This window comes from Miniopterus natalensis, chromosome 15, assembly GCF_054644295.1.
Source record: "Miniopterus natalensis isolate mMinNat1 chromosome 15, mMinNat1.hap1, whole genome shotgun sequence".
NCBI classification, from domain to species: Eukaryota; Metazoa; Chordata; class Mammalia; order Chiroptera; family Miniopteridae; genus Miniopterus; species Miniopterus natalensis.
This window is the reverse complement of record NC_142095.1, coordinates 37287114-37314834: the sequence shown is the minus strand read 5'-3', so window position 1 is coordinate 37314834 and position 27721 is coordinate 37287114. Positions and strand designations below refer to the sequence as shown.

Here is a 27721-nt window from a genome sequence, read left to right as displayed (position 1 = left end):
ATTAAAAGAAATAGAAAACTATTTATTTGGATAATTTTTAACATCATCCTCTGTTGACGGGTTGACATTTCACTGAAATACACATATAACATAATTGCATAATAAAAACAAAGACTGTCTCCAGCACATTGTCAATGATACACCAGAGTAGGAGAGTGCAGCGAACAGACACAAGACAGAGAGTTTGTTTGCAACATAAATCATGGAGAAAATTGAGAGGTGGCCCAAGAGGCCATTTCCAAAGACAAATAATGACAACATATTTATTAAAGAGACATCAGAGGAGGAGAGAAAGCATCACTCTTCCCGACAGGAAAGCAGAGGCTTAGAAATCACGATGACATTTTGCTTGCTCCACGCAGGAAGAAACACACCTTCTAAGAATCAGGGACTGACTTTACCTTTCACGTGGGATCTGGGGAAGGGCGGGGGGGGGGGGCACAGGGGGGAGAGTGTCTGCCAGGGTTGGGAATGAGGGAAACAGATGTTCCCAAACTTGAACTGAAACAAAGCTTAAGCACAGCACCCTGAATTTATTACATATCACAAAACATGATAATGAAATTTTTCTAGCACACATATCAAGCTAAAAGGTAGCTTAGGCTGCTCCAAAAATTCCATAGGCACAAGTTTCAATCCCCCAAAATTCAGAAAACTATCTTAACTCCTTGAAAAAATTTTTTTCACAGCTCTAAAAAAAAAAAAAAAGAACATTTTTCTTGAAATAAACACTTTACAATCAGTAAAATTGTGTATGCTTTCATATATCATATCTGTCTACCTCTATCAGCAAAATACTATTTTAATTAGGAATGTGGTCATAGCATTTAAACCAACACAATTGAAGCCATATAAAGTCATTCCATTAACAACACAGGAGAATTATGGTTTTAAATAAACACAGGATTCCTAGAAAATATAAACATTGATTTAAGATGTCCAATCATATAAAATGTTAAACAGAATCAAGCCTAGTTTCTGGTTGATCTTTAAATGCTAGATGTTATCATAAGCGTTTTTTTAAAAAAGAAATATCACTTTTCCCATAGACTGCTGCTTTAAATGTAGACACCATTTAATTGGAATTTTATAGATATTTACTAAATGATTAAGTCACCAAAAAAAGAAAAAAAAAAATCCAAACTATAAAATCTCTCTAAATATTTCTGAAGCAATAGCAAAAAATTATATTTTAACATAAAAAATGAACATTCGTTTACCTTCCTTCCTGTTGCCCACTTTTAGGGTTTTTTCCCTACCTGGGCACATTGGTAAGACTTTCGCTGCCTGTCTTCCTAAGCTAGCTCCATCAGACACACCATCTTCTGCCAGCTCTCTACAGCAAGTATGTCCAAACCCCTCTGGACCTACACTGTAGCAGTGGAGATGAGAGATTCGAGTCTCCAGTCGGAACCCAGCCAGGCCGTTCATCTTCAGAAGTGAGTGCCAGGCTTTCAGACTCCAGCACGAGAGCCCTCGGCTGGCGGAGCCTGGTCTCCATCACAGGCAGGTTTCACTCAGCCGGGCTGGCCCTGCTCAGGCCAGTTCTGGTTAACCCTTCAGCAGGACTCAGCCCCTACCCGATCGGCCGGACCACTTTAGACTAGCTCCCTTAGAAAGAACTGGCGATTAAATTCTTAAGGAATGAACCTGCTCATCTACGAGCTATCCCCGCCTCCCCTGCATACACACACGCACACACACGGCACGGAGGGGCACGCCCCTTCTTCTGTCCTTGTTTTCCTCCAGGGAAAATGTGATGGTGTAGCCTTTGTGTCCGTTATGAACAGTCTGTGAGTTATATAAAGGGTTAGAATCATAAGCATGAAGCTCGCTCCGTGAGTCATCCACAGTGGTTCCAGCCCTCACGGAAGAGTCAGCTGTGCCGTCACCCCGTGAGTTACCCGTGGCGTTCACCTACTTTATCCTGCCACATCCTGGGAGCGGGGGCAGGCCAGAGTATTCCCATCTGGTTAACGAACCTGCCCCAAATAGCAAAGGCTCAGCTAGGTTCCCACGACACCATGCTGGCGCCCCCTTGACCACCACCAAGGCAAAGTCCCGTTGGGTCAACGGCAGAGTGCTGGGGTCAAGTCTCAATCCAACGCTCCCTCCTGCCCACTCCCCCACACGACTGCGGGTGCCACTCAGTCACGGCTAGCCTCCTTGAACCAGCTTGGCCGAGCTCCTGTATCACTAAGTTAGCATGGAAATGACAAACGACCACGAGGTGTCAGGAAACTGATCTTAGGCTCAGCGCACATCTTGTCTCAGTTGTGTGACTCTGAGGGGCTGTGATCTTGAAAAACACTGTGTATCATACGTGCACTAATTCAGACCATCATTCCTCCAGATCAGCACAGGCAGCGAGACGTGGCATGTGGGGTGCAACCCTCAGTCTGAACGTCGCTGGACACTGGGGGTACAGGCAGCTCTGTGTCCAGGCGAATGGTCTGGGATGGGGGGGGGCCTGAGAGGGAGACAAGGGCTTCAGTCAGGGACAGTGGTATGCACAAGAGGTTCTTTAACCTTTTCCTTTAGGGGGATTTGGGGTCATTTCTCTACAGCAACGGTTCTCCAAGTGTGCTCCAGGCACCCTGGGGCTCCCCAGGACACCTTCGGGAGTCCGTGAGGCCACGGCATCCGCATAATAAACCAGGATGTCCTCTGCCTCGCCCTCTCATTCTCTCACGGAGCTGGGGGGGGGGGGGGCTTCTCAAAGGCCACATGACGTGTGATGACGTCATCACGCTGGCATCTTTGTGCTTGCATACTGCTTCAGAAATTCCTCACTTTTAATTTCTAAAGCAGTAAATATTGATATACAAGGGTCCTCATAAATTTTTAAGAGCATAAAGGGGTCCAGAGACCACAGAGTTTGAGAACGGCTGCTAACCTGTCCTCAAACAGGTAATACCACCTTGTCCTCAGGCCACACACTCTTCACCCCACCTGGGATTCCTGTTATTTCACTGGCCTTTCTCCACTTTGGGCAGAAATGTCCTTTCCAGGGCTTCTCTGAGCTGGCCTTTGACACCTGATAACAGATCACCCTCACTGTGCCTTAGAATGCCCTGCTCTCTCATGACCCCAAACAGCCATCTCTCTCACGTCTACTGGGTCCCAAGGAGAATACACTTGCACAGGTGCCTACCCAACCTTGGATCCATTAGTAAGTGGCAGCAAGCTCCTTCCCATGGATAACTGAATCGTGACACATCTGGGCTAATGAGGGGTCCTAGGTGGGTATTATTCTATAACATGATACAGTAATTAAGACCTTTTGCTACTACCTAATATAACTTGCCGTAACTCCTTTCGGTAATTTTATCTTCATAAAGACTTTTGAAAATAGTAATTACTATTCTCAGAGTGGGGGGAATATCTGCTTTTCCAAAAGAGTACTGAATCCAGTACCCCAAAATCCTGTGGATTTAATTGTTAACCAGGCCACACCACAGTGTCAGCCATATAAGAGCCTGATGCCCCATCTTACGTCTGCTTCCCGTGATGGACAATGGCCTGTGTCATGTCTTCTAGCCAGGAGCTTTAGGGTTTAGCACCATGGTTTGTGGTGTTGGGTACCAAGTTGGCTGAGTGAGTCAATGAAGATTAGAGGATAATAAACTTAAGTCGTCTCCTACAACTGACCTACATTTAAAGCTATACTCTTCCACAGGGATTTCAGGAGACTGGACAGAAGTGTCTGTAGTCTGACTATAAACTGAGTTTCAGGGAAGCCTTGTTTCCCTTTGGGGTTGAGGCCAGAGGCACCCCCACAATTTCTGGCTATCTCTCACCAGCTGGGCCTTGCCTACCAACCACAGCCAGTACCATCACACAGCAAACATAGCCAGACCCACAGGGGGCAAGATTCCCATTTCATCCGAACCATTCCCTAAGTCCTACCTAGAAAGTTACCACTTTGCAGTTTTTAACTATTTGGAAGAACTGTGGAGAAAGGCATGTGGAAACACCCATCACATGAATTACTCGGGGCTGTTCTGCTGAGGCTTTGGCATATGGAGACTTAGATCTAGGAGACAGCTGGTCACACAGGCCCTTGGAGACAGGGTGACACAGACAGTGGGGTGAGGATATACTGTCTGGCCTGCAGTGTTGAATAAACTTGACTTCAAGGTGGGTCAGAGACAAACAGGAATCATTTGTCCGGGGGTGAACTAGCTCCTCGTCTGTGCCCACAGGCCAACCAGCATCCGTTTCAAGGAAGATACACCCATTCTTAATGACTGGTGCATCCCAGGCACTGCCCAATCAGGGCAGAAATGGGACTCTCGACCAGAGCAGCATCCCGAAGGCCCTCCCGAAGCCAGGCATTAGTCCTTTAGTTGCTGGATCACAGAAGGGTCTGTAGAGGGGCTGGGACGCTGGCAGGCTGTGGGGAGACTCAGGGTGCTGGGGGCCATCGCTATTGACTAGCAGGTACAGGCGGCATCCTCACAAGGGCCCGGCCCCACTGGAGTTTTCTGGCCAGCTTTCAACCCTGTCCCCGTATCCCTACCATGGCGATGGGTGCAGTCAAACCTGGTCTCGGGCCTCAGAGACTCTGCTGTGAGAATCCACAAAACCCACTGCAAGCTCCTAGGCGCTCTCTAGTCTGCACATGTAGGAGCAGAAGCCGATCGGGGGCTGAGCCCATTTCCATAGTGAGGCCAGGGAGTCCACTTAAGTCCACGCAGATCAGACCACTTGGTATCATGAGCCAATGGGGCCGAAGGGCAAAGGTCACAACACACAAGATGTCACTGGAACAGGATTCAAAGTTGGGAGGGAGCCCGCAAGACTCCCACTGCTACTGGTGACATGGCTCCCATGCTCTGCCATAAGCACACATGGTCTTGGAGGAGCACAGCCAGGAACCGGGCTTCCCCGCATTCTCCAGCTCATTCTCCAGGCCCCGCACACACGCAGCCACCAAGTCTGCAGAGATGAGGGCGGCAAATGGGGCTGGGGACCCTTCTCTCTCTTCACTTTAGAAACGTGAAGTTTTTGCACTAAGGTTACTTTTGAATATTGACTTTAAAACTCAGATTGGCTCCTTTGGGCATCTTGGGCTCAGCACAGATGCAGACACACCTCAACCAGTGCTTGGCATTGGCTGAGGATTTCAGAGGGGAGGCCCTCACGAAGCAACATCTGGGACAAAAAAATCTGTTCTCAGATGTGAAAACCCGGTCTGTAGAGTTATCTCTGTTTACACCTTTATGCGTTTCCAGATATCTTAAAAAGGGGAGGATTCACTGTCTCAATGGATCACTACAGCACAGAACAGAAAAGAGGTAAAAGAAAAACAAATTTCTTAAGTTCTGGTAGTAAACAGGCATATGATATTATTATTGTTGTAGTCTTAATAAGAAGCAATTATACGTTCAAAGTGCTTTACAATCACTTAGCTATTCCTCACAACAGCCCTGTGAGGTAGGTCGACATTATTATCCCCATTTTACAGATGGGGAAACTGAGGCACAGAGAGGTTAAGTGTCTTGCCCAAGGTCACGCAGCAACCGAACGCTGGAGCTGGACTAGAACCCCAGTTCCCTGACTCCCAGTGTCCTGGAAACTAGACCACACTGCTTCCAAAGACGCATCCCCGGACTGGCTTTGAGCACAGACTAAAGACGGACAATGCTGGATGAGGCTGGGTGTGGTGGTGCTTCCCGTGGACACGTTAGATGGAACCTGAGGTGCTGCCTGGGTTGGTTTGGCATGCGGGTGTGTTAGTTTAAATGGGTGTGTCTGAGCTCCCTGCCCTGCCCAATCTCACTGCATTCTGAACTGGTCTCTGCAGAGAGCGGAGCCGGTGGTCAGGAGGTCAGGACTGGCTGCTGTATAAAAGGAACTCTGCCAGCTCAGCGCCCAGGGCCTGCCAGTCTTTGGGAGTCTGGGCAAACTAGGGATGCAGGACTTTGGAACCGAGTCAGCTGCCCACCTTAGGCAGGTCTGCTTAATCTTTTTATTATTTACTTTTTTTTTTTTTTCACTGGCCAGCATCAGGAAGTTGTGTTCATTTCATTTCTCTGTGGGGCGGCTGCCCCCCTCCTTTGCTCTCTCTCTCTTTCCCTTTCTCTGAGTCTCTGCTTGGAAGGGAAACTGGTTAAGCCTTGCATGTCCCCTCTCACGAAAAAGAGGCACCGAGAGCAGTGTCCGCGACAGACGGCCATGGCTCCGCAGATGAGCCGCGGCCCTGCTTCCACCTTCTGGAGGACTGCTTTGCTTGGAAGGGGTCTCCCTGGGGCCTCGGGTTTGCTTTCTCCTGCATTTCTCCCGAAATGCTGTTTCAGTAGAAATAAGCCCACTTGAGACTTTTCCCTTTCAAGGCCTTAGCCACCAACGCCTTCCGACTAACGAGCTTGGTGCTGTAGCTCAGGCAGAAAATTCTAAAGCATCCGTTCAAGCATCTGAAACAAATGAATCAGCCAGTGAAATCTCATCTGTTAGCATCTGTTCTCCTCTTAGGTTAAAAAAGGGGGGCGGGGGGGAGAGCCTTTTTATGGCTTTGGATGGAGTCATGCTTTTAAAAAAACGGAAAAAAATGTTTGCTACTTTTAAGGCTACAGTGACTTAGAAAATAGGTGTCCAATATTCCACAGACTAAATGTCTGTTGCACATCCCATTTTCCTCTGTCTTTAGGCACCGAGCCTCCCTCAGGAGGCCAGATCAAGGCACATCAGGGAAGAAGCAGCGTTTGCTTCTTGTATAGCACCCACCTTTCCACTTGACCACCTACATCACCAGATGTGGGCTTGGGGAACAGACTTTAACATCATAAAACCTGGCAGCCCAACTCTTTACAAGCTGGAAATACTGGTGTCTTAAGGACTATCCCTCTAAAGTCCTCCTGTCATTATGATGGGCAGGCTCCCGCCTGAGACCAGTGAGGGACACGGTCTCCTCAGATTCCACCACAGTGCCTTTTGCATAAAGGAAATCCTTGGATGTTGAAAGAAAAAGAAATGAACAAAACTTTTTCCACTTTGGGTTTTTTTTCCCTTTTCCATGAGATACTGGACAACTTGGTGTCTGTCTCCTGCCAGGGATCCTTGTCTGGAAGGTCTAATGGGGCGCTACTAGAGGACACATTTCCACGGCTGCAGAGCTCTGCTCCTTTATTTACTTGCCCCTTGTGGGAACTTGCAGGTCACTGGGATGCAGCAGCAATGGATGAAGAGCAGATGCTGGGTCAAACTAAAGTGAGCATGGCATGGAGGGGATGAGTGAGGAAAATAAAGGTCTGAGGCAGCTTCTCTCTGATTCCCTCTGGAGAGGTGCTGGAGAGAAGGCTGGCTGTAATGATGATGACGGATGGACGGATGGAAACTGCACACTCATTCAGACCACAGAGGCCAGAGGACACCGAGTGCCGAGCTCCTACCCACGCATGGATCCAGGAGCTCCTCAAGCCACTCCCCCTCATGTAGAAGGGGACGCTGCAGTGGGTCTGAACACAGGGAGACCAGATGGGGACCACAGGGTTGAAAACCACAGTGCACCTGTGTGTCCTTGAAAACCATGCCATGGGGGAGCAGGGCCCAGAACGCAGACCTGTTCTGAGCTGTTCAGACAGACGGCACTCTACGCAGCACAAGCACGCACATGCCTAAGTCTAACTCCTGCGCTCACCCTGTAATGCCCACACTCCACCGCCATTAGCGGTCGGTCAGACGTGTGGCACCCCTGGCACAGGGAGAGGCAACTCACCCCTCTTCTCAGTATGCCACGCCCACTTCCGAGGGCTTCCCCGAGGACCTGTGCACTTGTCCTAGGGACACTGTTGGTGCAGTTCTCCCATCGCCCTAACTGCTACATCATCACGTATACTTCGTCAGGCCGGAAGGAAGAGCCTCCTTGTGCTAATTAAAAGTAAAGCGACAAATCACATTTAAAGCCATTTCTAGAGCAGAGGAAGCCAAAAATGTAATTAGAATTATCCTCCAAGGAGACAAAATTTTTCCACTTTTAATGTTTGCTTCAGAATCAAATGCATTTTCAGAATTTATCTGTTGAGGTTATGAACACAACTTAATTTTCTAAGCTGTGCACTCAACATAAATTAAAGTCAGAGCCTCAACTCCCAACAGAACCATGTGAAATGTGTGATATTACCACCTAACTGGAAATATTTGAATTTCACTAGGGAAATGAAACTCTATAAACAAAGTGAAAAATGTTTAGGAGGAAAAAACCACACCTCAATATTATCGTAACACAATGGATTAGGTCCTTTAACCCATGACTTAAAAATGTAGTTTTAACATCATTCGAACCTTCAATTTGAAGACTCAGTGAACCCCATTCGTGAAATGTGATAATTTCTTAGCCATGTGTTGTTTTCAGGTTTTAAAGTATCAGAAGACTATACCCAGTCACCAGAGCAAGCCCTGAAGCAATCTAATTGGGAAGTCTTGGGGATTCAGAAGAGGTTATAACCCTGCATTGAAGCGGTCATCACACGTGCCTTCCACAGAAAACAGGAGGGTCTCATAACACAGAGCCAACTTGATTAATGTAAATTACGACATAGTCATCCATGAAAGAGTATGTTTCCCCCTTCAGAAAAGTCATCCATTTCCACCAACCCCACCAGCTAGAACCTCAGAATAGTAAGCAGGTCCCTATAAACAGAGGGCCTCACAGCACCCTGAAACCTGGCTGGCCTAGTCCTCCAGGCCCAAGGCTACTTTCAAAAACACGTTCATCACCCCCTCTCCTTGCACCCAACTTAGCCACGCTGCCCTCAAGAATGTGTGGGCTGGAGACCAGCTCAAATTTACAAATACTTTTCAGTTTGCTTTGTCTAAGGCTACTTGTGATCTGTGACCAAAGGGCTGTCACTTTTGCAAACTGGATCGGCCAGAGGTGAAAGAGCTTTGCTCACAAATTCTACAACCTGACACAGTAATAAGCTATTTGACTGAGCCTGTGGTTCACTGAGCTACCTTTAGGAGCTGTGATCAGAGAAAGATCAGAAACTGTCCACAGTTGGATACAGCTGATTCCCCTGACCCTGCAGCTGTCTGGGTAGAGCAGAGGTCTCATCATGAATCAACAGGTCACTGTCACACAAAGTCATCTACTAACCCAACATATGCGTATGCACCCACATCCTTCATTCGCTCTTCCATCGTCATTCGTGTTCATATTCTCTCAGAGAGATCACAGACAAGCCTTCACTTTGGAAGTGACCATCACTTTGACAGAAAACAATCAATACTGGGCATTCTTCCCCTGGACAAAAAGAAGTGCAGGATGATTTCACATTGACCCTTCCTAATACCTGTAAGGCCCAACTTAAGACATGTGGTGATAACAGGGACATAAAAGTAATTTTAGAGTAAATAAATTAAAAAGGAAAAAATTCTTTATCCTATTCACAATGGACGTCAAGCGCTGTGGGGAGCAGAGATGACAGGGCTTTCGGCTTATTTGGACAGTTGTTTCTGACAGTTTACCAACCTCTATAGTTCCCCTTTTCCAGTTCTTAGCATCTTTTTCCCTTTCTCTCTTCACCCTGCTTTCTCCATCACCAGGACTCATAAAGTCCCCTTCCTGGGCCCTGTGTGCAGGTCTCCACTGCGACTCCCTTCCCCTGCACACCTGCTTCCCACCCAGAGCTTTGGGCTCACCTAGGAGTCTCTATCCTCGTGCACCCTAGTTGGAACGAGAGGTTCGTGAAAGCCACGTCCACACTCTAGGAGCCCGGGGAGGGACCAGGCTGGCTTAGGGGTGGGGACCAGAGGCTGGCCGGGCGTGAGAGAGCAGCACTTGCACAGCAAGCCTCACGGCCATCAGGAGACAACACAGACAGACAGACACACCACAGGCGCGCGCACACATACAGGCACGCACAAACGCGTATGCACACGCGTGCGCGCGCACACACACACACACACACCACACACCACACCAGGAGATGATGAATGTTACTGAAATGGACCAAAACCAACAAGCAGTGGGGTAAGAAACAAACAGAAACAAAACAAAGCACTTGGGTTCAGATGGAAAGCTGTTCACTGGGCAGCCAGGGCCCGAGCCCAGGGCAGGGGAGGGTGGGTGCCTGCTCGAGGGCACTGCCTTCGGAGAAGCCTGCAGGAGACAGGTGCAAGGGCAGCACTCGCTCCCCCCCACCGCTGTCCTGGGGGCCCTGTCCCACAGGCCGCAGAGGTCCGCAGAGAAAGCAAGGAGAGGGAGGCACTTACCTCATGGCCCAGAAATGGCTAGTCCACATTTTTGGGGGTGTGCAGTATCTCAGTTTAAACAAAATCCTTGTGGCACTGCTCAACCATGAACTGCCAGCTCTCTAGTGTTTCAAATAAGCTTGTAAAGTGGTTAGTGAAAAGAGAAGACAACAAACAACAATTCACCTGTAGGGCAATTGTGGTGTTCTTCGCAGGGTACTTTCCCACCAGTCCTTGTTCTTTCCGTTTCTTGAATTTCCTAAAGTAGTCCTGTATCAGGAAAGTGGCATAGAACTTCCCCACGGTTACCTCATCATCTAGACGGAGAGACCAGACACAGCTCTCCCGAATCAGCACGTTTGCACCAAGAGCCTGACACTGGCTTCTGGCTGGGGGTGGGGGACAGCGCAGAGGCTCTGAGCTCCTGGCTTACAACACAGGAGGGAGACTAGCTCTAGCAAAAAGCATGGTTTGGCAAAGCAGTTAAGGCTCAAAATTAGAGTCAGTTAAATAAACTGATATTCAAAATTGCAGAAAATAACATTTGTCACGAGTTTAAAAGAGCAGTGTATTAGTAACATTATCAAGTGCTACCTTGGTTATTTACTTAAAATAAAAATTACAAAACAAAAAGGCTCTGTAGGTCATATTTTCACCCCTGTGCACAGGGATTTGCATGTGTAATTACCACGAATTCTAAGGGCAATTAACCATCCAAATCCCTGTGCCTGGAGATAAAGATAGAGACCTCAGAAAGATGACAGACAAGCTCGGAAGAAGAGGAAGGTTCAGTAAAGTGACTGCAAACCCAGATTTCCATGTGCCCCTTGACTCTGCCAATAGCCTCCATATGCCATTTCTTGGTCTGTAATTCAGAACTGGTTGGTTTCTGGTTTTCTTTGCGCTGTGACAGCGTCAACTAACCTCATGGTTGAGCTGCCTTATTTCTGCTTTGTTCAGAAACAACCCAACACGATCATTGGGAGCTGGAACTCTGCTGAGATTTTACAGGTGATGCATGAGGCAGAATAGAGGCTCTGGCTGTCTCATGGTAAACGACCTTGGCAGTGTGAATGTGCCTGAGGAGTCTCCACAGCCCTGCTCCCCCAAGGATGCTTGCTACCAAATCTGCAGTGTGCTGAGGCTCCTGGGTAGAAGGCTTGAGACCACCCCACGCAAGCCACGGATCGCTGACCATGACCTGCAGAGGCTGGGAGGTGGAATGGTCACTGGCCCTCAGGCTTTAGCACAGCTAAACTTTTGGCCTGGCTTCCCTTGTAAGAGGTACATGTGACCTGAGGCAAGGGGCTCAGCCTCTATGGGCTTGTGTTGTCATGTGTAAAAGGGGCTACACCTCCGAGGAGCAGTGAGGAGAGGCATGTACAGTATTCAGCCTCTGCTTGGGTGGTCCTCGTGCTGGGGGCTCAATGACTGAGCCATCAGAGTCACTATTATTTTACAGCTGGCTGACAGTGGCACCCATCAAAATGGATTATAGAGCATACAGGTTGGGGGACACTGAGGCCCACTGTGTTCCCTAACGCACCCTGGGTGGGGTTCATTTAGTGAGCATGTTGCAGGTGTCTCTATCTGGACACTGCTGGGCAATCCTGGGTTGCCTTTCCAAGAGTTACTCAGTGTTACTGAAAGAGAAGATGCTTTGAGATCTGGCTTCGAAAACATGTTGCATTTCTCCCAAACCCAAGCTGGGCAAGTCCTGGAATGATGTAGGGGCCACAAAGTGAGCCCAGGGCTTTGCATAGCATGTGAAACCATGGTCCCTCACCTGTCTCAGGCTGGTCTAATGATGCACTCATGGGCAAGGAGGTGAGAGCTGATAGAGAAGTCAAGAGAGACCACCCAGGGGTGATCAGACACCAGGTCCAGGTACCCCTCCTCCTGGGCTTTTATTAGGAGCCAGGCCCTGTGTCGGAGGAGTTCCACATGGGTGGCATGGCCTCTTCAACTACAACTGAGATGGTGGATCTGCTCACCCGCTCTGACAGGTGAGGAGGTTAAATGACTTGCCCCAGGTCAGTCAAGTTAGGACTTAAGTGCCCCAGCCTGGGCTCTTCTCCTCCGAACACCTCCCCGAGCGATAGCCTAGCTCCTACCACACAGGCCACCTTCTTCTTTGGGGCTGCCTCTCCCAGAGCACAAGCCTCTCTCTCTACTGGGCTGCAATCAGGAGGTGGACTGACTGCTGACAGTATAGGGAATCCCGGGAACCCAGGGGGATCCTGCTCCTGCTGTGCCACAGCCGGCCTCTTCAGCCCAGAAAAAAAATGCCACTCTATCCATAGGAGGCCAACCCATCATTCCACCCTGGGCTGCTTCCAGCACATGCAGGCCTCCCCGCGTCTCCCTCCAGCCCAGACTCTGCTAGCATGAAGGGCCCAGGGGCTCCTGCTGGATGGTCTCGGCTCTCCCTGGGCCCGAGCCTGGGTGGACAGTGTACTCCGTGCAGAGCTGACCATGCTTCTCCCTGAGGGGCCACTCCAGAGTGGAGGCACCCTCACCCAGGGCTCAGCAGGGCAGGCTTCAAGGACCACTTGGTCTGTGCCACTGAGATGCTGAGCTAATTGAGACTGAGCCTAGGAAGAGTTCTTAAAAACAGAAGTGAAAGCCACAGGACAGAAAGGGAAGGAAGAGAAGGAATGAATGCAGGGAAGCTGTCTGGGCTCAGGACTGCAGAGAAAGTGATGGGGTCGGCTTTGAGGCTCTTTAGGCCAAAGGAGCAATAGAGAGGTCAAGGGCAAAGAGAGCCTCTGGGAGGCGAGGGGACTTCTAAAGAGAGGGGGAGGATCACGAAATGGCACAAGACTGAAGAGTGGAGATGAGAACATGAGCAAGAGTCAGAGATGGGCAATGAGACATCTCAGCCTTATGATGGAGACAGCAGACAGGCTGCCCACAGCCACAGTCTCCTGCAAAAGAAAAGTTCCCAGCTGGTATTCCAGGGCTCAGTCTTGAGTGTCCCCTTATTATCAAGCTCATGACAACCTGGGGGCACCTCACTTCACACCTGTGCCAGCAACACCTCCTCAGATGGGCACCTACTCTGTGACCAGGTCTGTAAGGGCCTCCCTGACCACTCCACATTGGCCTGGCCTGGTCCCGAGACAGCTGGCCTGGCTCAATCTGCTGCTCTCTGACGAGGTTACAGAAAGAGGACACCAAGTCCCTCAGCCTTAGGAGCTACCCACTTGCCTACAGGGCTGTACAAATATTCTCATTTTCTAAGTGTGCCTCAATGTGGGAAAGGATGACTGGAAGGTGAGAGTCAAAACCAAAGACAGAAACCAGAAACCCACTGCCTTTTGACCTTCTTCAGTGGCAACAGCACTCATCTGAGAGTCACCCTGATGAGCATTATCCTAGGCACATGCACCAACCATGACATGGAACTTCTGGAGCATCCCATCTCCTCCTGAGGCCCTGTTCCCTTCTTTTGGTTTCACAGTGCCACCTAATGCCATTTTTTAAAAGATTAGCATGTCACTCTAAACCCCAATTCATTTTAAGAGATACAGAGAAAAAGCCAGGGCCCGTCATTGGGCCAAGAAAGTGGAAGGATATGTAACCTTTAGTAGAAGTCTAGTAGAGCAAAAGATCTGCTGTTTTTCAAAGGAAGGGAGCTTACATGGTGAGCCAAATTCTGGACTTTTTTTCAGGTCAAAAGAAAAGAAATGAAGTTTCACAGTATGATGTCCAAGTGAGTCTAGCCAGGATGGGCCCTGATGTGTGAGTGAGACCAGTTTGTAATAAAGGTGGCATTTCAAGAGATGTGACACGGAGTGGGCAGGGCTCCTGGCCCGTAGGGAAGGTTTACCCAGACAGGCGCAGCCGCTATTCTGAAGCATGCATCAGTATTTCGAGAAACATTGTCGGGGAATACAGCTGGCAAGAGATAACACTGATTCCATGCCACCACCCTAAAACAGAATTGCTTCAGAATATTCTGAAAGACTGAGAGTTGAAAGGAATGGAGGCTGCAGAAAAAGCTCAAGCACATAGTTACAACAATTTTTGAAGAAGCAGTTAATCTAAGCCATGCGAGCACTTGGGTGTGCAGCTATAAAGAAAAGAACGAAACCGAGGAGTCGTTTTAAATGTGCAGTATCGGTTCTCCTGTGGACAGCCAGGGTTCTCTGGGTGGCAGTTTGGGCGTTCTGTTCTTTTTTATTTGGGGGATTTATGGCTTCCCCTTTATTATTTCTTTGTGGGCCATCTTCCCCAGCTTGGAGCTGGTGGCAACACTAGCTATGGGTGGCTCCCTGCAGTGACAAAAACTCACACTGCTTCTTGCTTCATGCTGAGGAGTGGAGCTGGCCAGCATGCTGCTCTCTCTGTCCCCAAGAGCCAGAGGGTGTCACCTTCTCAGAGGGAGAGGCATTGGCCACCATCCTGGCCTGGGGTTCCGGAGTCAGCATCCAGACCTGAGCCAGACCAATCTGAAAGCTGCACGGGCAGTGACACTATAAAAGTTTGGTTGGTTACAAAATATACCAAATGCTTATCACATGCCCAGGGCTAGGGATGCCAGAATGCTGGGCGGTGGCCCAGAGTAAACAGATCCTGCACCTTTAAAACTTGAAAACAAAATAGTCGAGAAACAACCACCTCCACTTCTAAGTCCATGTGCACTTAAATGAAATGGAAAAACAGTGTATAAATTATATATATATGTGTTTTATATATATATAAAAAAATCTGAAAAAAGTTCAGTCAGTTATTTTATGATAAATAACAAAAGAAAAAAGCATGCCTGTTAGTCCCTACTCTAAATTCTAATTAACGGGACATCTTTGGTAGTTACGGCAGTAAACTCAGTCTTGACAAGAACGTTTTGAAAATGCCATTTTCTGACAGCTATCATTTTTTTTGCAAAAAGCTTTCAGCAATATGTTGAAGGATACACAGAAATAGTTTTAAATACTTCTTTTTGGACCAAAAAAAACTAGGCTTTTAGTTTTGAGGCAGCAAGCTTGTCTAATATCAGTTCCCCCACCAATAAGGAAACCTGTGCTCCAGCCATCCTGGCCTGGTTTCCTTCCTATTGAGGCCTCCCCTTTGGAATGGTCTTCATATCACGCCAAATAGCTACACCAGATGGCCTCAATGATCTAGCTGACAGAGAAAGCCTTATGCGGTCTGCGCTGGCTGTTGACATTGTCACTGAAACCAATGTTTTGGCCAAGAACTACTTAGGAAATAGATTACACTGACCACCAGCTGGAGGGACAACTTGGTCAAGTAGCTTCATGCTGGTTTTCTTCCAGATTTTCTTTATCACAGCTCGGAGTTCTTCGTTTGCTTGTTCCAGGTTCCCTGGATTGGAAGAGCAAGAGAAGACAAGGCTTGCTTCTTCTAGCCCTCAATCCCTCTCTGTTCAGACCATGCAGCTCTCCTCCCAGCCTGGCCTGCATGGGAGCCCGGCCCTTGGATGGGGCGCCCCTCTCCGGTCAGGGTCATTCACACTGCCTATCTCAGCAAATAGTTACAGTCACTCCACTTTGGGAACCACCACATTTTACTCTGGAATCCATGTCCTTACCCCCGCCAAGCCCACACTTATACCTTTCCTGCTGCTTTCAGCCCAGAATGCCAAATCCTGCCTCCAACCTTGAAGACCCAGACTAAATTTCACCCAAATAAGCCTCTTTCAATTCCTATTGTGTGTGCTCTTCTGTAGCACCCACATCAACTTGGTCTTTTATCAGATGGCTGATGTTTGTCTCCTCAGCTAACATGTCAGTACAGAAGGCCATCCTGCCTCCTGTGTCCCTTGCTGATGCCGGTGGGGGCCAGGAGCAGGGAAGCATGCTGAAAGGAGTATGTCAGCTTGCAGGCACTGGCTTTGCTGGATAGAGTCACCCTGGGCTCTGGGGTTTCGGGAAAACAGCCGTGCACTGACTCCACAGCGCCCCTAGCTGGCCCCCTCCCTCTCCTCCCTCACAGTCTCCGCTTCTCCACCTCCTGGTCACTCCTCAGCCTGCTGCAATCTGCTTCCCATTCCACCTCTGAAGTGCTACCGAGCCAACCCCACTGGCCACGCTCCAGGCTTATTCTACCAGGGCTGAGCGTGGCCCCAAAGACCAGCTGCTCTGGTCTCAGCTGGGAAGACACTGGTCACAACAGTAGCTCCCACGTGCCTGCCACGTGCCAGCAATGCAGAGGGGCTTCTGCAGACATCATCTCATCTCATTCCCAGGACTCCCCCTGACGTAGGTGTGTTCATTTCCTTCCCACAGAGAAACAAACTATAGCTCAGAGCAGCGGAATCCCTCAGGAAGGTCACACAGTAGTAAGCGTCAGTGGGAGTGAACTCCTGGGGGACAGCTCTGTCTCTGCCCTGGTCTCCCATCTCTTCTACTCTGTAGTAAACAGCTGCATGAGTCACCTCAAAACTTTCTGGACAAAGTGAGTCATGAAGGAAGGAAAGAAGGGGCGAGGGAGGTGGGAAGAGGGCATCCACCAGCACAAATGTTCTCACTGCACTCACCACACCGTTCCCAGGGCCTCCCCTTGACTAGGAAAGGCCCAGAATGGAGAACAAAGGTGGGAGGTGGCATCTCCTCCCAGTTCTACCACCTCACCTGCTCCCAGCGGACACTCACCTTCCGTCTTGATTTTTAGAGCTGTTCGAACCAAAGCAAACAGGGTTGCATTAAACATGACTGTCCCATCGCTGTTGAGAGGCATGTTCATGGCAACTAGTCTCTGCAAAGAGAAAGAAAAGTTTCTTACTAGAATGTGAGTGACTGATGACAGCCATAGCCCTTTTCCATGTTTATTCTGTTTTTCCCTCATCTCTTTTCTAGTCGATCCTCAATTTAATTCCATAGCCATTTGTGGAGCACCTACCAGGCGGGGGGCTCTGATGTGACAAAGATCAAAGCTTTAGTCATGAAATGCAAATGCTGGCCCTTGGACAGTGTGTTTTGTTTTTGGGTTTGACCTTGATGGTTTAATCATCTCACTGTTTCTGCATTCCTCTCCTTTTCCCATAGCCAGCTCTCCCTGTGTCCTGGGGTCAGGTCTCCGTTCTGAGCGCATATTCTTCAGGCTGTTGTGAGGTGAAATGTACCAGATACAATGAGCCAGGCACAGGGCACAGGACTCGGGTCCTCCAGCAATGGGGTCTGCAACTACTCCTAACACAGGGAGTGTCCTTCAAGGACCCTGCCCTGGTGCGACCCATGTGGCGTCCACGTGGTTTCTCCAAGAGTTTTATCTTTTAAAGCAGGATCCCCACTTCCTGCTTCTCTCTTCACTCTCCTGGTCCCTCTAACACCAGCACTGAGAGCTGGACAGGACTGGGTGACGACATCCTCTCTGGGCCCCAGTGACGTAAAACCAGATGACATGCCCACACCAAAGGAGCCCTGCAAGAATTCTAGATCATGGATGCAGATTCTAGCCCAGTACCTGGAACAAGGTAAGTGCTAAATGGATGGTAATTGTAATTGTTAAGTTTCCAATTTCTTATTTTCAACTGACAGAGAGAAAAGTGAGAAAGAAAAAAAAAAGTACTCCTTTGTATTAACGGACTGGAAATTGGTGCTTTTGTGATGCATCCCAGCTAAATCCCCAGTCCTATTACCACCCATCCATCTCCAAGGCCGGCACAGACAGCCACGATGCCCAGTCTCTTTTCCAGGCAACTTTCTGCATCAGCAAAACAGATCACTTTGTGCCTCGGGGACACGTAGATCCTTTATGTCAAAGGGTCTGGAAACATAAACACAAGATGACAACTCTGAGCTGGAACCCATCTTGCTCTTGGAGAGCAGAAAAGAGGCTGGTCCTGGGAAACTGATGAAAAAAGTCAACTTCCATCCCAGAGTCCAGGCTGAGGAGAAGCAAAGACACGGTCAAGGACTCGCCAATGGGGCTTCTGGACTTTCAGGGCAGGAAACAATGAGTTTGGCTCAGAAAATTTCTTCGAAAGCCTGAAATACATAGCAGACTCTACTCTGTTACCTTGGGTCTGTCTAGACCCGGCCCAGCAACCCTGGAGTGCAAGCTGGCCAGATTTCCACAGGGTAGAATTTTAACAGGCAAATCCTGAATTTCTCTATTAAAAGGGGGAATTCTTTCCTGTTGCCACAACTGACTCAAGGTGAGTCACTGTGAGCTCTATGGAGGGAGACACGTCTCAGCTGGGGCTCTCAGAGAGCGCGGTCTGATGTGAACGCTACAGACATGCATGTGGGAGGCTGGATCCACCCGTGACGGACCACCGCCTACGCTCACTGGGAGAGGGGCTCCAGCTGCAGAGGGCACCTCACCACATCCACCAGCACACAAGCTAGAAAGGCCCGGGACCGAGTGTTCTCCATCCCACGTCCTAGGTGGAGCTTCCGGCCATCCCCTCCTCTCTCCCCAGCCCACTGCCCTCACTCTGGCTGGTGACTTCACACTTAGACAACTCCAGCAGCTCTCCTGGGTGCTTCTCCTTTCTAACGTGGACGTCCACCTGTGTCTCTTCCTTGGAACTCGGCATGGTCTGCGAGGTTCCTCAACAGCTCTGCTGCGCTTGTGCCTGTGGCCCTCTGCCACTTCCTCTTCTGTCCTAGCCACGCCGATGATGCCCCACCTGCCCATATGACATCCATTCTCTTGCCTCCGCATCTGGGTTCCCCATGCTTCCTTCCCACTCTGACGAACCCCTACGCCTCTCCTTTTGGACCTGACGCAAATGTCACCTTCCCTTCCACTCACCCAGTGGCATCACATAATTCCCTTCCTATTCTCATCGTTGGCTGACAGGGTATCCTAAGAGTGTCAGCCTGACCGCAGGCTTGAGAGAAGGTCACTTAGTGCGTTTTGAATGAACCAGGGAGTCCCTGCAAGAGAGGCCCTCAAGACACCCAAGCAGGACACTCACCTTACAGGCGACTCTGTGTGGGCATAACTTCCCAAACCCCAGGGGAGGCTGGATGCGGCGGAGCAGGGTGACCACGTCAAGGTGCTTGATCCTTCCCCTGGAGGCAGAGCATGGCCTGAGGTCCAGGGCCGCGGTGTTGGCCCCAGCTCTCAGTCTGTCCCACCTCCCGCAGAAACCACAGCCAGTGTTCCAGAAAGCGCCCACACAAGCCAGGGGGAACCCTCTCCAACCTACTTAGCCTCAGGGTCATATTCTGACCATATCCTCTTGAATTCATCTAAATGGTGAGGTCCCAGAATAGACCAGTCCCGGGTCAGATAATCAAAATTATCCATGATGACTGCCACAAACAGGTTGATGATCTGTGGAAGCAAAGGAGGAGGAGGGTGCCTCAGTGGCAGCGGGATGTCAGGCTAGACCCTGGTGAACGCTTCCTAATTTCAGGGTCACAAAGCATTTGAACCCATTTCTCCAGAGAGCCCGTAAAAACTCCTTCTTGGAAACAGCGAAGGGAAAAGCAGGTGTGTAGCTTTCCGAGATGGCTTTGGTATAGTCCCAGCGGAGGGCAAGGGGGATGAGCTACCTGGACTTTGGAAGCACACTACAGTTTCATAATCTCATTGCTACCAAAGAACTCGCCGACATGTGCATTGGCTTTGAAATTTTTGTAAAGAAAAACCAGCAGCCCTGAGAAGCTGGGGCAACCCCAAGCCTGTGACTAAGCGTCTAAGCCCCGCTCACCACGAAGGTGCTTCACACTCGGTGATCAAGCAAAACGCTGCCAAGGTCTGCCAGCGGAGTCGAGGGTGCTGCCCATCAGCACAAAATACCCCATAGCAAGTGGATGGGGCAACATCACTGGTCTGAATTCCAAATCCTGCACCACCATCTGCTAACTCAGAGGGGGAGCTCTTCTGATCACGTACCAGAAATGCGCAGAGCATGTAAAAACTGATGAAGTACACGATGGCAAAGTTGCTCCCACACGAGTACTCCTCCCCAGGGTTGTAATCCGACTCGGGGTCGCAGAGCTTGCCGGGGAGGCAGGCCAGCATGATCTCCTGCCAGGCCTCACCTGTTGCACACCTTTTTTAGAGCAAGCAAGGAAAGGGCTTTTAGTAGGGGGAGAAGGGACTTGAGGCTTAGACGTCTAAAAAATTGTAAGAAAAAAAATTTTTTTTCGTTGGAGCAAAACCTAAGGAATTTGTCAAAAAGCCAGTTTGAATGAGTGAAAAGATGAAATTCCTACTTATTTTCAAGTGCAATTTATCTCTGTAAGTGGGGGCCCTGCTACAACTTCCTTTGATTTCTATCAATCAATACAAACACATAAATTCTTTTTGTAAAAATAGATGTTTATTTTTGTGTCGCCTCTTCTTTAAAACTTTAGCATAAAGTTTTATCAATTATAAATTATCTTTTAATGATTTAACATCTGACAACTTGACTAGATCCTGTTCAACTCTGTTGAAAGCCAAGACCGGAAACTACCTAACTTGCAAATGCCTTGTTATCCAGTCACCAGAGTCATTACCAATTATTTATATAATTTCTAGAGAGTTCTCTCACTTTGAGGCACCCTTGTTTATAAAGCTAATTAACTAGGGATAAAAGCAATCCCATAAAATGTCAAATTCCACATTTCAGGATGTCCCCCATTGGCTGTGCAAAAGGGCTCTACATTCTTGCAAAATTTCCATGTTTCTGGCTGGGTTTCAGTGCGTGCTCCCACGCGTAAGCCTGTCTCCTTCACGTTTCCTGGTGGCCTTGGCAGACCCACTAACTCCCTAAAGCATAAACCTTAAGGTGCCACAATCGGAAGGACCACAGCAGCTTCAGCACACCAGCAAATTTCCTGTGACTGAGACGCTGGTGTCTGTCTAAGGACACAAAACACACACACACACACACAGAAAGCCACCTAGTCGACTGGGAACAGCTATGTCCTCTGTCACTCTGCAGCCCAACACTAGAGAGAGACCCCCCTCCCCCAGGACTCAGTCACCTGAAGAGCAGCAACACCGCCTGGGGAAAGGTCTGGAAGTTATTGTTCCTGTTGATCTGGTTGTTATCTCTCATGGCAACTTTCCCAAACATCTAGATGGAGAAATAATTAGGGGGAAAAAAGAATAGATTTTGTCATAAACAACAAAGAAACCCTCCATATGTGAATTTAGAACAAACTCAGGTTCGATCCACCCACAAGGGCTTTCCTGTGGTGCTCATCACTTCATTTATTCACAAAGATGTGCCGGGCACCGTGCTAACCACTGGGAACACTGGGACATGTTCAGGCACATTCTCCCCTCAAGGAGCTCCCACCCTGGGGGAGGAACCGGGGGGGCAGCAGCCCCCTGGATGAGGGCTGGGAGGCTCCAGCTGGACAGGGCAGCACAGAGGGGCTCACACACCCGTGGCTGGGGGCTTGGGTCAGGGCGGCTCCCAGGGACGAGATGAAGACCTAGAACTGAGGCGCAAAGGTGCGCCAGGAAATTAAGGGACCGAGCGTGCACAAAGAGATGAGCGTGGGGCCAGCAGGCCAGAGAGAGAAGGGGGGCTCTACCTTCAGGGTAAGGGGGAGTCAGGAAATACCATGGGACTTATACAAGCAGACTGGCATTTTAGAAGAGCTTGGTGCCAGACTGATCCTCCCGTGTGAGCTGGTGGTGGTAACTGCAATGTAGTTTGCAGTTCTCTGAGACAGCTCTGGGTTAGGGCGAGAGCACCCTGTCATAAAGGACTTTTCGGGGGCACACAGTGCCACATGCTGCTGAATGACAGGAGCTTGAGCATGTTGATTCTTGGTTCAGAACTCCTGGCAGGATTCCTAACGACTTGTGAATCCTTCTATGCCTTCAGAATAGAATAAATAACCACAACCCCTCCTCTGCCTCCGGAACCACTCCATCTCTTTAAGCTCACATCCCTCCCTCATCTGAATGAGGGAATCCATCTGAACCAGCTCCACAGGGGGCTGTCCACCTCCCTCTCCTCCAGGAGGCTCTGCCCACTGCAGCTGTGGCTTCCTGTAGGGCTGCTGTTAATGAGGCCCCAATCCTGTTCCCCACCCCAGGAGGAGCTGGCAAGTATCCTGCAGCCCCAAGCTGGGGTCCCAGAACGACCTGATTTCATGCTTCTTCTCAGGGGTGCCCCTGACAATGGTCCCAGGTTAAGTTCGCCACATCAGGAGATAGTCTGTTTCAAGCAAGACTCTCACTTGGTTACAATAAAACAATTTTTTTCAATCAGTTGACTCTCCCAAGACTCAGAGTGGGGGTGAGGAGTACCCCCAAACCCAGCTTTCCTGGGCTTATTCCACCCCTTCCTTGCTCTTCTGAGCCTGGCTCTCTCTAACTCAGGCTCTTTCCTTTGGAGCCATGTCTCTCCCATCTCCATTCCTCTACTGGGGCCCAGCAGCTGAGGAGTTGGCTGCAAAATCCTTGTCTTTCCATTCCACCTGGCCAAGGTGCACCTTCCCACAGGTTTGGGACTACCCAGCAACGGGGACCCTAAGGGAGCTGGAGCTCACCTGCATGCCAATAACCGCGTAGATGAAGAACAGCATGGCTATGAGGAGGGCGACATACGGGAGCGCCTGGAAGAGAGGAAGCACTTAGCTCAGGGCTGGCCTCTTGTCCCTGTGCCTGGGCACAGACTGAGGACCCACATAGGGCCACACACTTTTCTTTTCCGCGTTATATTGAAAGAACATCAACAAAGAGGAAGGACTTTTCAAACCCCAGCCCAGCCCAAAGACTTCAGTCCTGAGTACTCCAGCCACATGCACACCCAGTATTATGGAGCTGCAGGCAGGACGGCTTCCCACAGTCACTGACAGTGTATCCTAACCCTAGACAGTGTCAATACAGGCACATCACCCTCATAATAATGTTTAAACTGGATTCCTTTGTGAAAATGCGGTAATTGATCAAACCATTCCAGATGACATTTAGATGGTTCCCACTTTCTTGTGGGAATGTTTGGGTGGGGGTGAGGGGCTATTTTAGTTCACCTTGCCAGGGAACAGCTTTACGCAAAATTATCTGGCCAAGCGCTAAAGTGTTCCCTTAAGGTGAAGTCTTAGGAGTGGAATTATGAGCTGGGGGAAAGAACCACTTTCTGACTGCTGCTATAGAAAGCAAGATACTTTTCTTAAAACGCACACTTTCTGAAAGAACCAGAGATGGGGGTTGGGTCAGAGAAGGAAAGGAGCTAGCTGGGTGGTCGTCCAGCCTAGGCTCTCCTTAGGGACATAAATACAAGCATGTGTGTCAGGTCAGGAATAGACTACAACCAGGCGCACCAGCCTGAAGAATCACAAATAAGGCATGAGACCTGGCTTATGTCTAAATGTCCTCAGCTCCAGAACCCTTCCAGGCTTGGCTAACCCAGGCACTGGTGACCATGTGCTGGCCTTAGGGGGGGAGAAGTGGTCTCTGATTTGTATCTAGACAGCTGACTGACAGGACTGCTGCCGCCGTATAAGGAGAAGCTGTCCTAGGGAGAGGCTGAGGCTTCTGGGGGTCTCCTGGGGCTCAGCACGCTCTCACACATCACCATTCACCACTGTGCTTCCTGGGAGGACCAGACGGAGGCGCTCGGAGGTCCCACCTCTCTATCAGTCTTGGGAACCGGGCAGAACTCTCGGCTGCAGGTCCTTACTGCTTTCTTTTCTGTCTCCTTTAAGGAAGTAATCCTATTTCATTTAGGGTCTCTCCAGCATTCTATATTCTCTATTGGCCTAGGCGGTCATATGGCCTGGGCAGTCACATGACCTAGGCGGTCACAGTGGTCAGGGAGAAGAGAGTCTGGATACTCCATAACAGGGGACAATCAATGACTTACACAGGATCTTCAAAGACAAAGAGGAGCCCCTGGCATGGCTCTTACCTGAAAAGACTTAATAAAAGTCCACAGCAAGGTCCGGATGCCTTCCCCCCTGCTGAGAAGCTTCACCAATCGCATCACTCGGAAAAGACGGAAAAAGGTGATGGAGATTCTATTGCTCTCTTCAGAGTTCTGAAGGGTTATCATGGAGAAGTCAAACCCAATGGGAAGTAGAACATGCAACACTTTCAGAAAAACAGCAACAGATGCAAACACAGGTGACAGAGGTAAGAACTGAAGATGTGTTTCTAGGGCCTTTTCACCTTGAAAAGCATGATATGAAAGGAAAAGTTACATGCTAACAACACAGGGCTTGGAAAACTGCGTCCACACAGCACATGCATGTCCACGTGGTCTAGTGTATTAAGAGGTGAACGCTGAACTGGTCAAGAGTGCTGGACACTGATGATGAATGCAAACCACTGCAGACACTGTTCTGGAAGAACAGTCATGGAGAATCCAGAAACACTGGGGACAACTGGACATGGTCGAAGAAACTCAAGGAAAAGGCCCAGCCCCTGGGGACTGATCTTACCCCAGGTGGAGCAGTTGGGACAGGGACATTCTCACTTTCAGTTGGCTTTAAGAAATCAAAGATTGAACATATATTAATTAATTGGGAAGGAAGCAGGGGTTCAGGAGGACATCCCCTCCCCCTTTTAAAAAATGTGTGGTTTGTGTTTTAGGGCGACACACCTGCTCCCTCCCTGGGAAAGTGCCGGGGACACTGCTTGGAACTGAACTTGAGGGCGGGCAGTCATGGACACAGGCTCAGACACGCTACTTTCTAAATCACATCCCAGGATGTGAGGTTCCAAGGCTGACGGACACCCAGGAAAGATGCTGCAAGACCTCAGTGGTCCCTACAGTTGGAATGCAGAGTGGGACTCTCTCTGCTTCTCCTGGGGAACCTGGCTCTTTGCTGAAGCAGGGTTGTGGGTCTCAGGAAATCACTGCTCTGTAGCAGGCCACTCTAAAGTCCGAGGAACAGAACGGCTCTACCAAACAGGGCAGAGTGGCAGCTGCCTGTGGCCCACAGACCCCCTGGACCACACTCTGTGCCTGGGCCCATGTGCCTGGGCCGTGTGGGTCTCGTGATGCCCTCTCTGGCGGGGCTGCTGGGGGGCTGGACAGACTGAGTCAGTGGGGCAGGAGGATCTATTTTCCCTACAGAAGCCTTCATTGCCCAACTGGCAGCTCGGACTGTTGTCAATGGAGACAAAGTTCAGCTCTGTGTGACTACTGGAGAGAAACAGCTCAGGACCAGCTGGCCCTGAGCTTCGGTAGCTCTGCCTCATCTGAGGTCTGATGGTGCTCCTGTGGCTCGGGCCCCAGGGTGCAGAATCAGGGCACCCACTGCCCTGTGTGCACTGCTTCCCCCCTCAGGCTAGGAGCCTGCAGAGGGCAAGGACCCTGCCTCATTCCACTCAGTGCCCAGCATGGTATTTGGCACTTATTAGGTGCTCAATAAGTGCTTCAGAAAATGCAAGGAGTTTTCTGTAAGCAAACTGTAACAAATATCGAGAGGCATCTTTAAATTAAACAGTGAGGGCTGAATGAGAATTGGGAAATGATGGCCTTTCTCTTCCCTTCAGTAGTGTCACCTCTGCTGAAGCAGTTGGTCTACCAGGTGACTCACAAAACAACAAAGCTCTAGTCTGGCTGGGGTCGAGCATGGCTGCGTGTACTCAGCTGCTAGGCAGCCTTTCCGCACACTGCCTCTGTGCAGCTAAGGATGTGTGCGCACACGTGGACGCGCACACTAACCTGATGGGCCCCCCTTCCTAGGGATACAGGGGAAATTACGGCTCCATTCTGAAGCCTCGCTCTTGTCAACAGCTGCCTCTTAAGACCAAAAAGAAAATTCTACAAAACTCACAGAAAATAAGGAATTTGGGCACATTGCATCACAACTGAAATTCAGCAATGTGATCACGAGCCCAGGACTAACAGGTGCCGATACGGTAAAAAGGGGCTCCTGGGTCACCTGGGGTGCTCGGAGTGTGAGCTCGGCAATGGGTCTGTCGAGCCCCAGGTCGCTGTTTTTATTTTCTTCTTCTATCGTCTCACCTCAAAACAAATGACATCTCCTGAAAGGGACAGGTGGTGGCATTTAACTTAAGACTTTAACCAATGAAGTAATTAGTTTTCCAGAGTTCTCCCCACATGCAGGAAGGCTTCGGTCATCCGTGCAGCTGGAGCGTGAGGCCGTGTGTGTGTGTCTGAGTGTGTGTGCACACCTCTGCTTGCCTATGCTCAAGGGGACCAGGGTGTGCCTAAGACAGAGCCCTCTGTGGCATACATTTGAAATGTCCATACATAACCTGTGAGAGGCCGGGAGGCCTGCGGCTGGGGAAGGCTCTCTTCCCGGCCACGTGCTCTGGCCCAGGCCCTTCTGCTTGCCGCTGCCAGTCCTGCTCCAAGTCTGGCAGACCTTGCACCACCCTCGTCCTTACGACGCGGGGAAGTTAGCAGCCAAACTGACTTTTCAAGTGCACATCTCTTTTTCAACTGTCTTTGAAGTATAACAAATCTTAGGCTATGAACTTGAAACCATGGATATTCTTTTGTTTAAAAAAAAAAAGCAAAGAGGAGGAGGAGACAGCATTTGTGGAGGGACAAGCAGCACAACATGCACTGAAGGAAGGAAAGAACAAAGAGCACATCAAGCTGTGTGCACCCCATGCAGCCTGCGGCACCCACCCTGCCCCCGTGTGCAACACTGGGCACGAGGACTGCTCAGGGGAGATGTCACTGGTGGCATGGGGGTGACAGTGCAAGTTGCTAAAATATCTTACAAATTAGGACTCGGAGGATGGCTTTGCTCAAACTACAAATGCCAGCCTGATGAATGGGCAGGCCACCTCTCGCCCTGGGTGGCACATTAGAACTGCCTATGGATTGCTGACAAAATCCGATGGCTAGTTCCTACCCTAGAGATTCCTACTTAATTAATAGGGAGGGAGATGCCTAAGCTTTGGGAGTTTTAAAAGATCCCAGGTGCTGCCAAAGCCGAGAACTGCAGTCCTGGCCAGGATAAAGCTGGGCCACGATCTTCAGCTGGCCACCCACACCAGCTAATTCCCTTTAGGTCTGGATTGGCCCTGCAGAGCAGGACCACCAGAAAAGCCTACTTGGGCTGTTACAGCTGACAGTGGGTTCTTTGGAGGTTGGTGAGGGTTCAGGACTTAGGATGCAAAGGGATTAAACTCCATTCCCATCTTCCTTACAAGGAATGGAGGACTCCTGGGAGCAACCACAGGACATCCCCAGAGTATGTGAGATTGGGAAAGGACTCACTCCCTAGGCAGCTTTCCAAAGACAGCTGTTAAGGCTGCATGATCAGTTTCCAACAGAAGGAATTCCACTGTCATCTCGGGGATTGGACTTGCAGGGGTGGGGAACCTTTTTTCTGCCAAGGGCCATTTGGATATTTATAACATCATTCACAGGCCATACAAAATTATCAACTTAAAAATTAGCTATAAAAAAAAGCTCCTAGATTTACTGAATTTCCAGACCCACCTGCAGTTGCCCTGGCAAGGCCAGACCAAATGATTTCCCCACCCCTGGACTAGAGGACCTCAGGAGCTCCTTCCAACCCTGAGATGCCACAGTCTTCAGCTAGGACCCCTACAGGGAGATGGTCCTCAGCCTTGGGAGGCCAAACTGTATGCCCTGATCAGGAAAGCTTGTTAGATCCCTGGGGCTCTCCTGATGTTCTCTCCAGCCCCTTCCCACAGG

The 27721-nt window shown here is 49.7% G+C and overlaps 1 protein-coding gene across 4 annotated transcripts in view; it reads right to left on the bottom strand.

Annotated features, from left to right (window-relative positions):
• CACNA1D (calcium voltage-gated channel subunit alpha1 D) overlaps nt 1-27721 on the bottom strand; it is a 286732-nt gene that overhangs the window by 13008 nt on the left and 246003 nt on the right. For 2 of the 4 annotated variants that reach the window (XM_087825031.1, XM_087825033.1), the window contains 10 exons: nt 24513-24557; nt 23981-24109; nt 22620-22685; nt 21096-21187; nt 20017-20176; nt 19325-19452; nt 19091-19187; nt 16818-16920; nt 15427-15528; nt 10384-10514 (listed from right to left, as the gene is read on the bottom strand). In XM_087825031.1, coding sequence (XP_087681157.1) covers nt 10384-10514; nt 15427-15528; nt 16818-16920; nt 19091-19187; nt 19325-19452; nt 20017-20176; nt 21096-21187; nt 22620-22685; nt 23981-24109; nt 24513-24557 — 1053 coding nt within the window. The remainder of the gene's footprint in view (nt 1-10383; nt 10515-15426; nt 15529-16817; nt 16921-19090; nt 19188-19324; nt 19453-20016; nt 20177-21095; nt 21188-22619; nt 22686-23980; nt 24110-24512; nt 24558-27721) is intronic. The other 2 variants (XM_087825030.1, XM_087825032.1) reach the window with 1 other exon arrangement.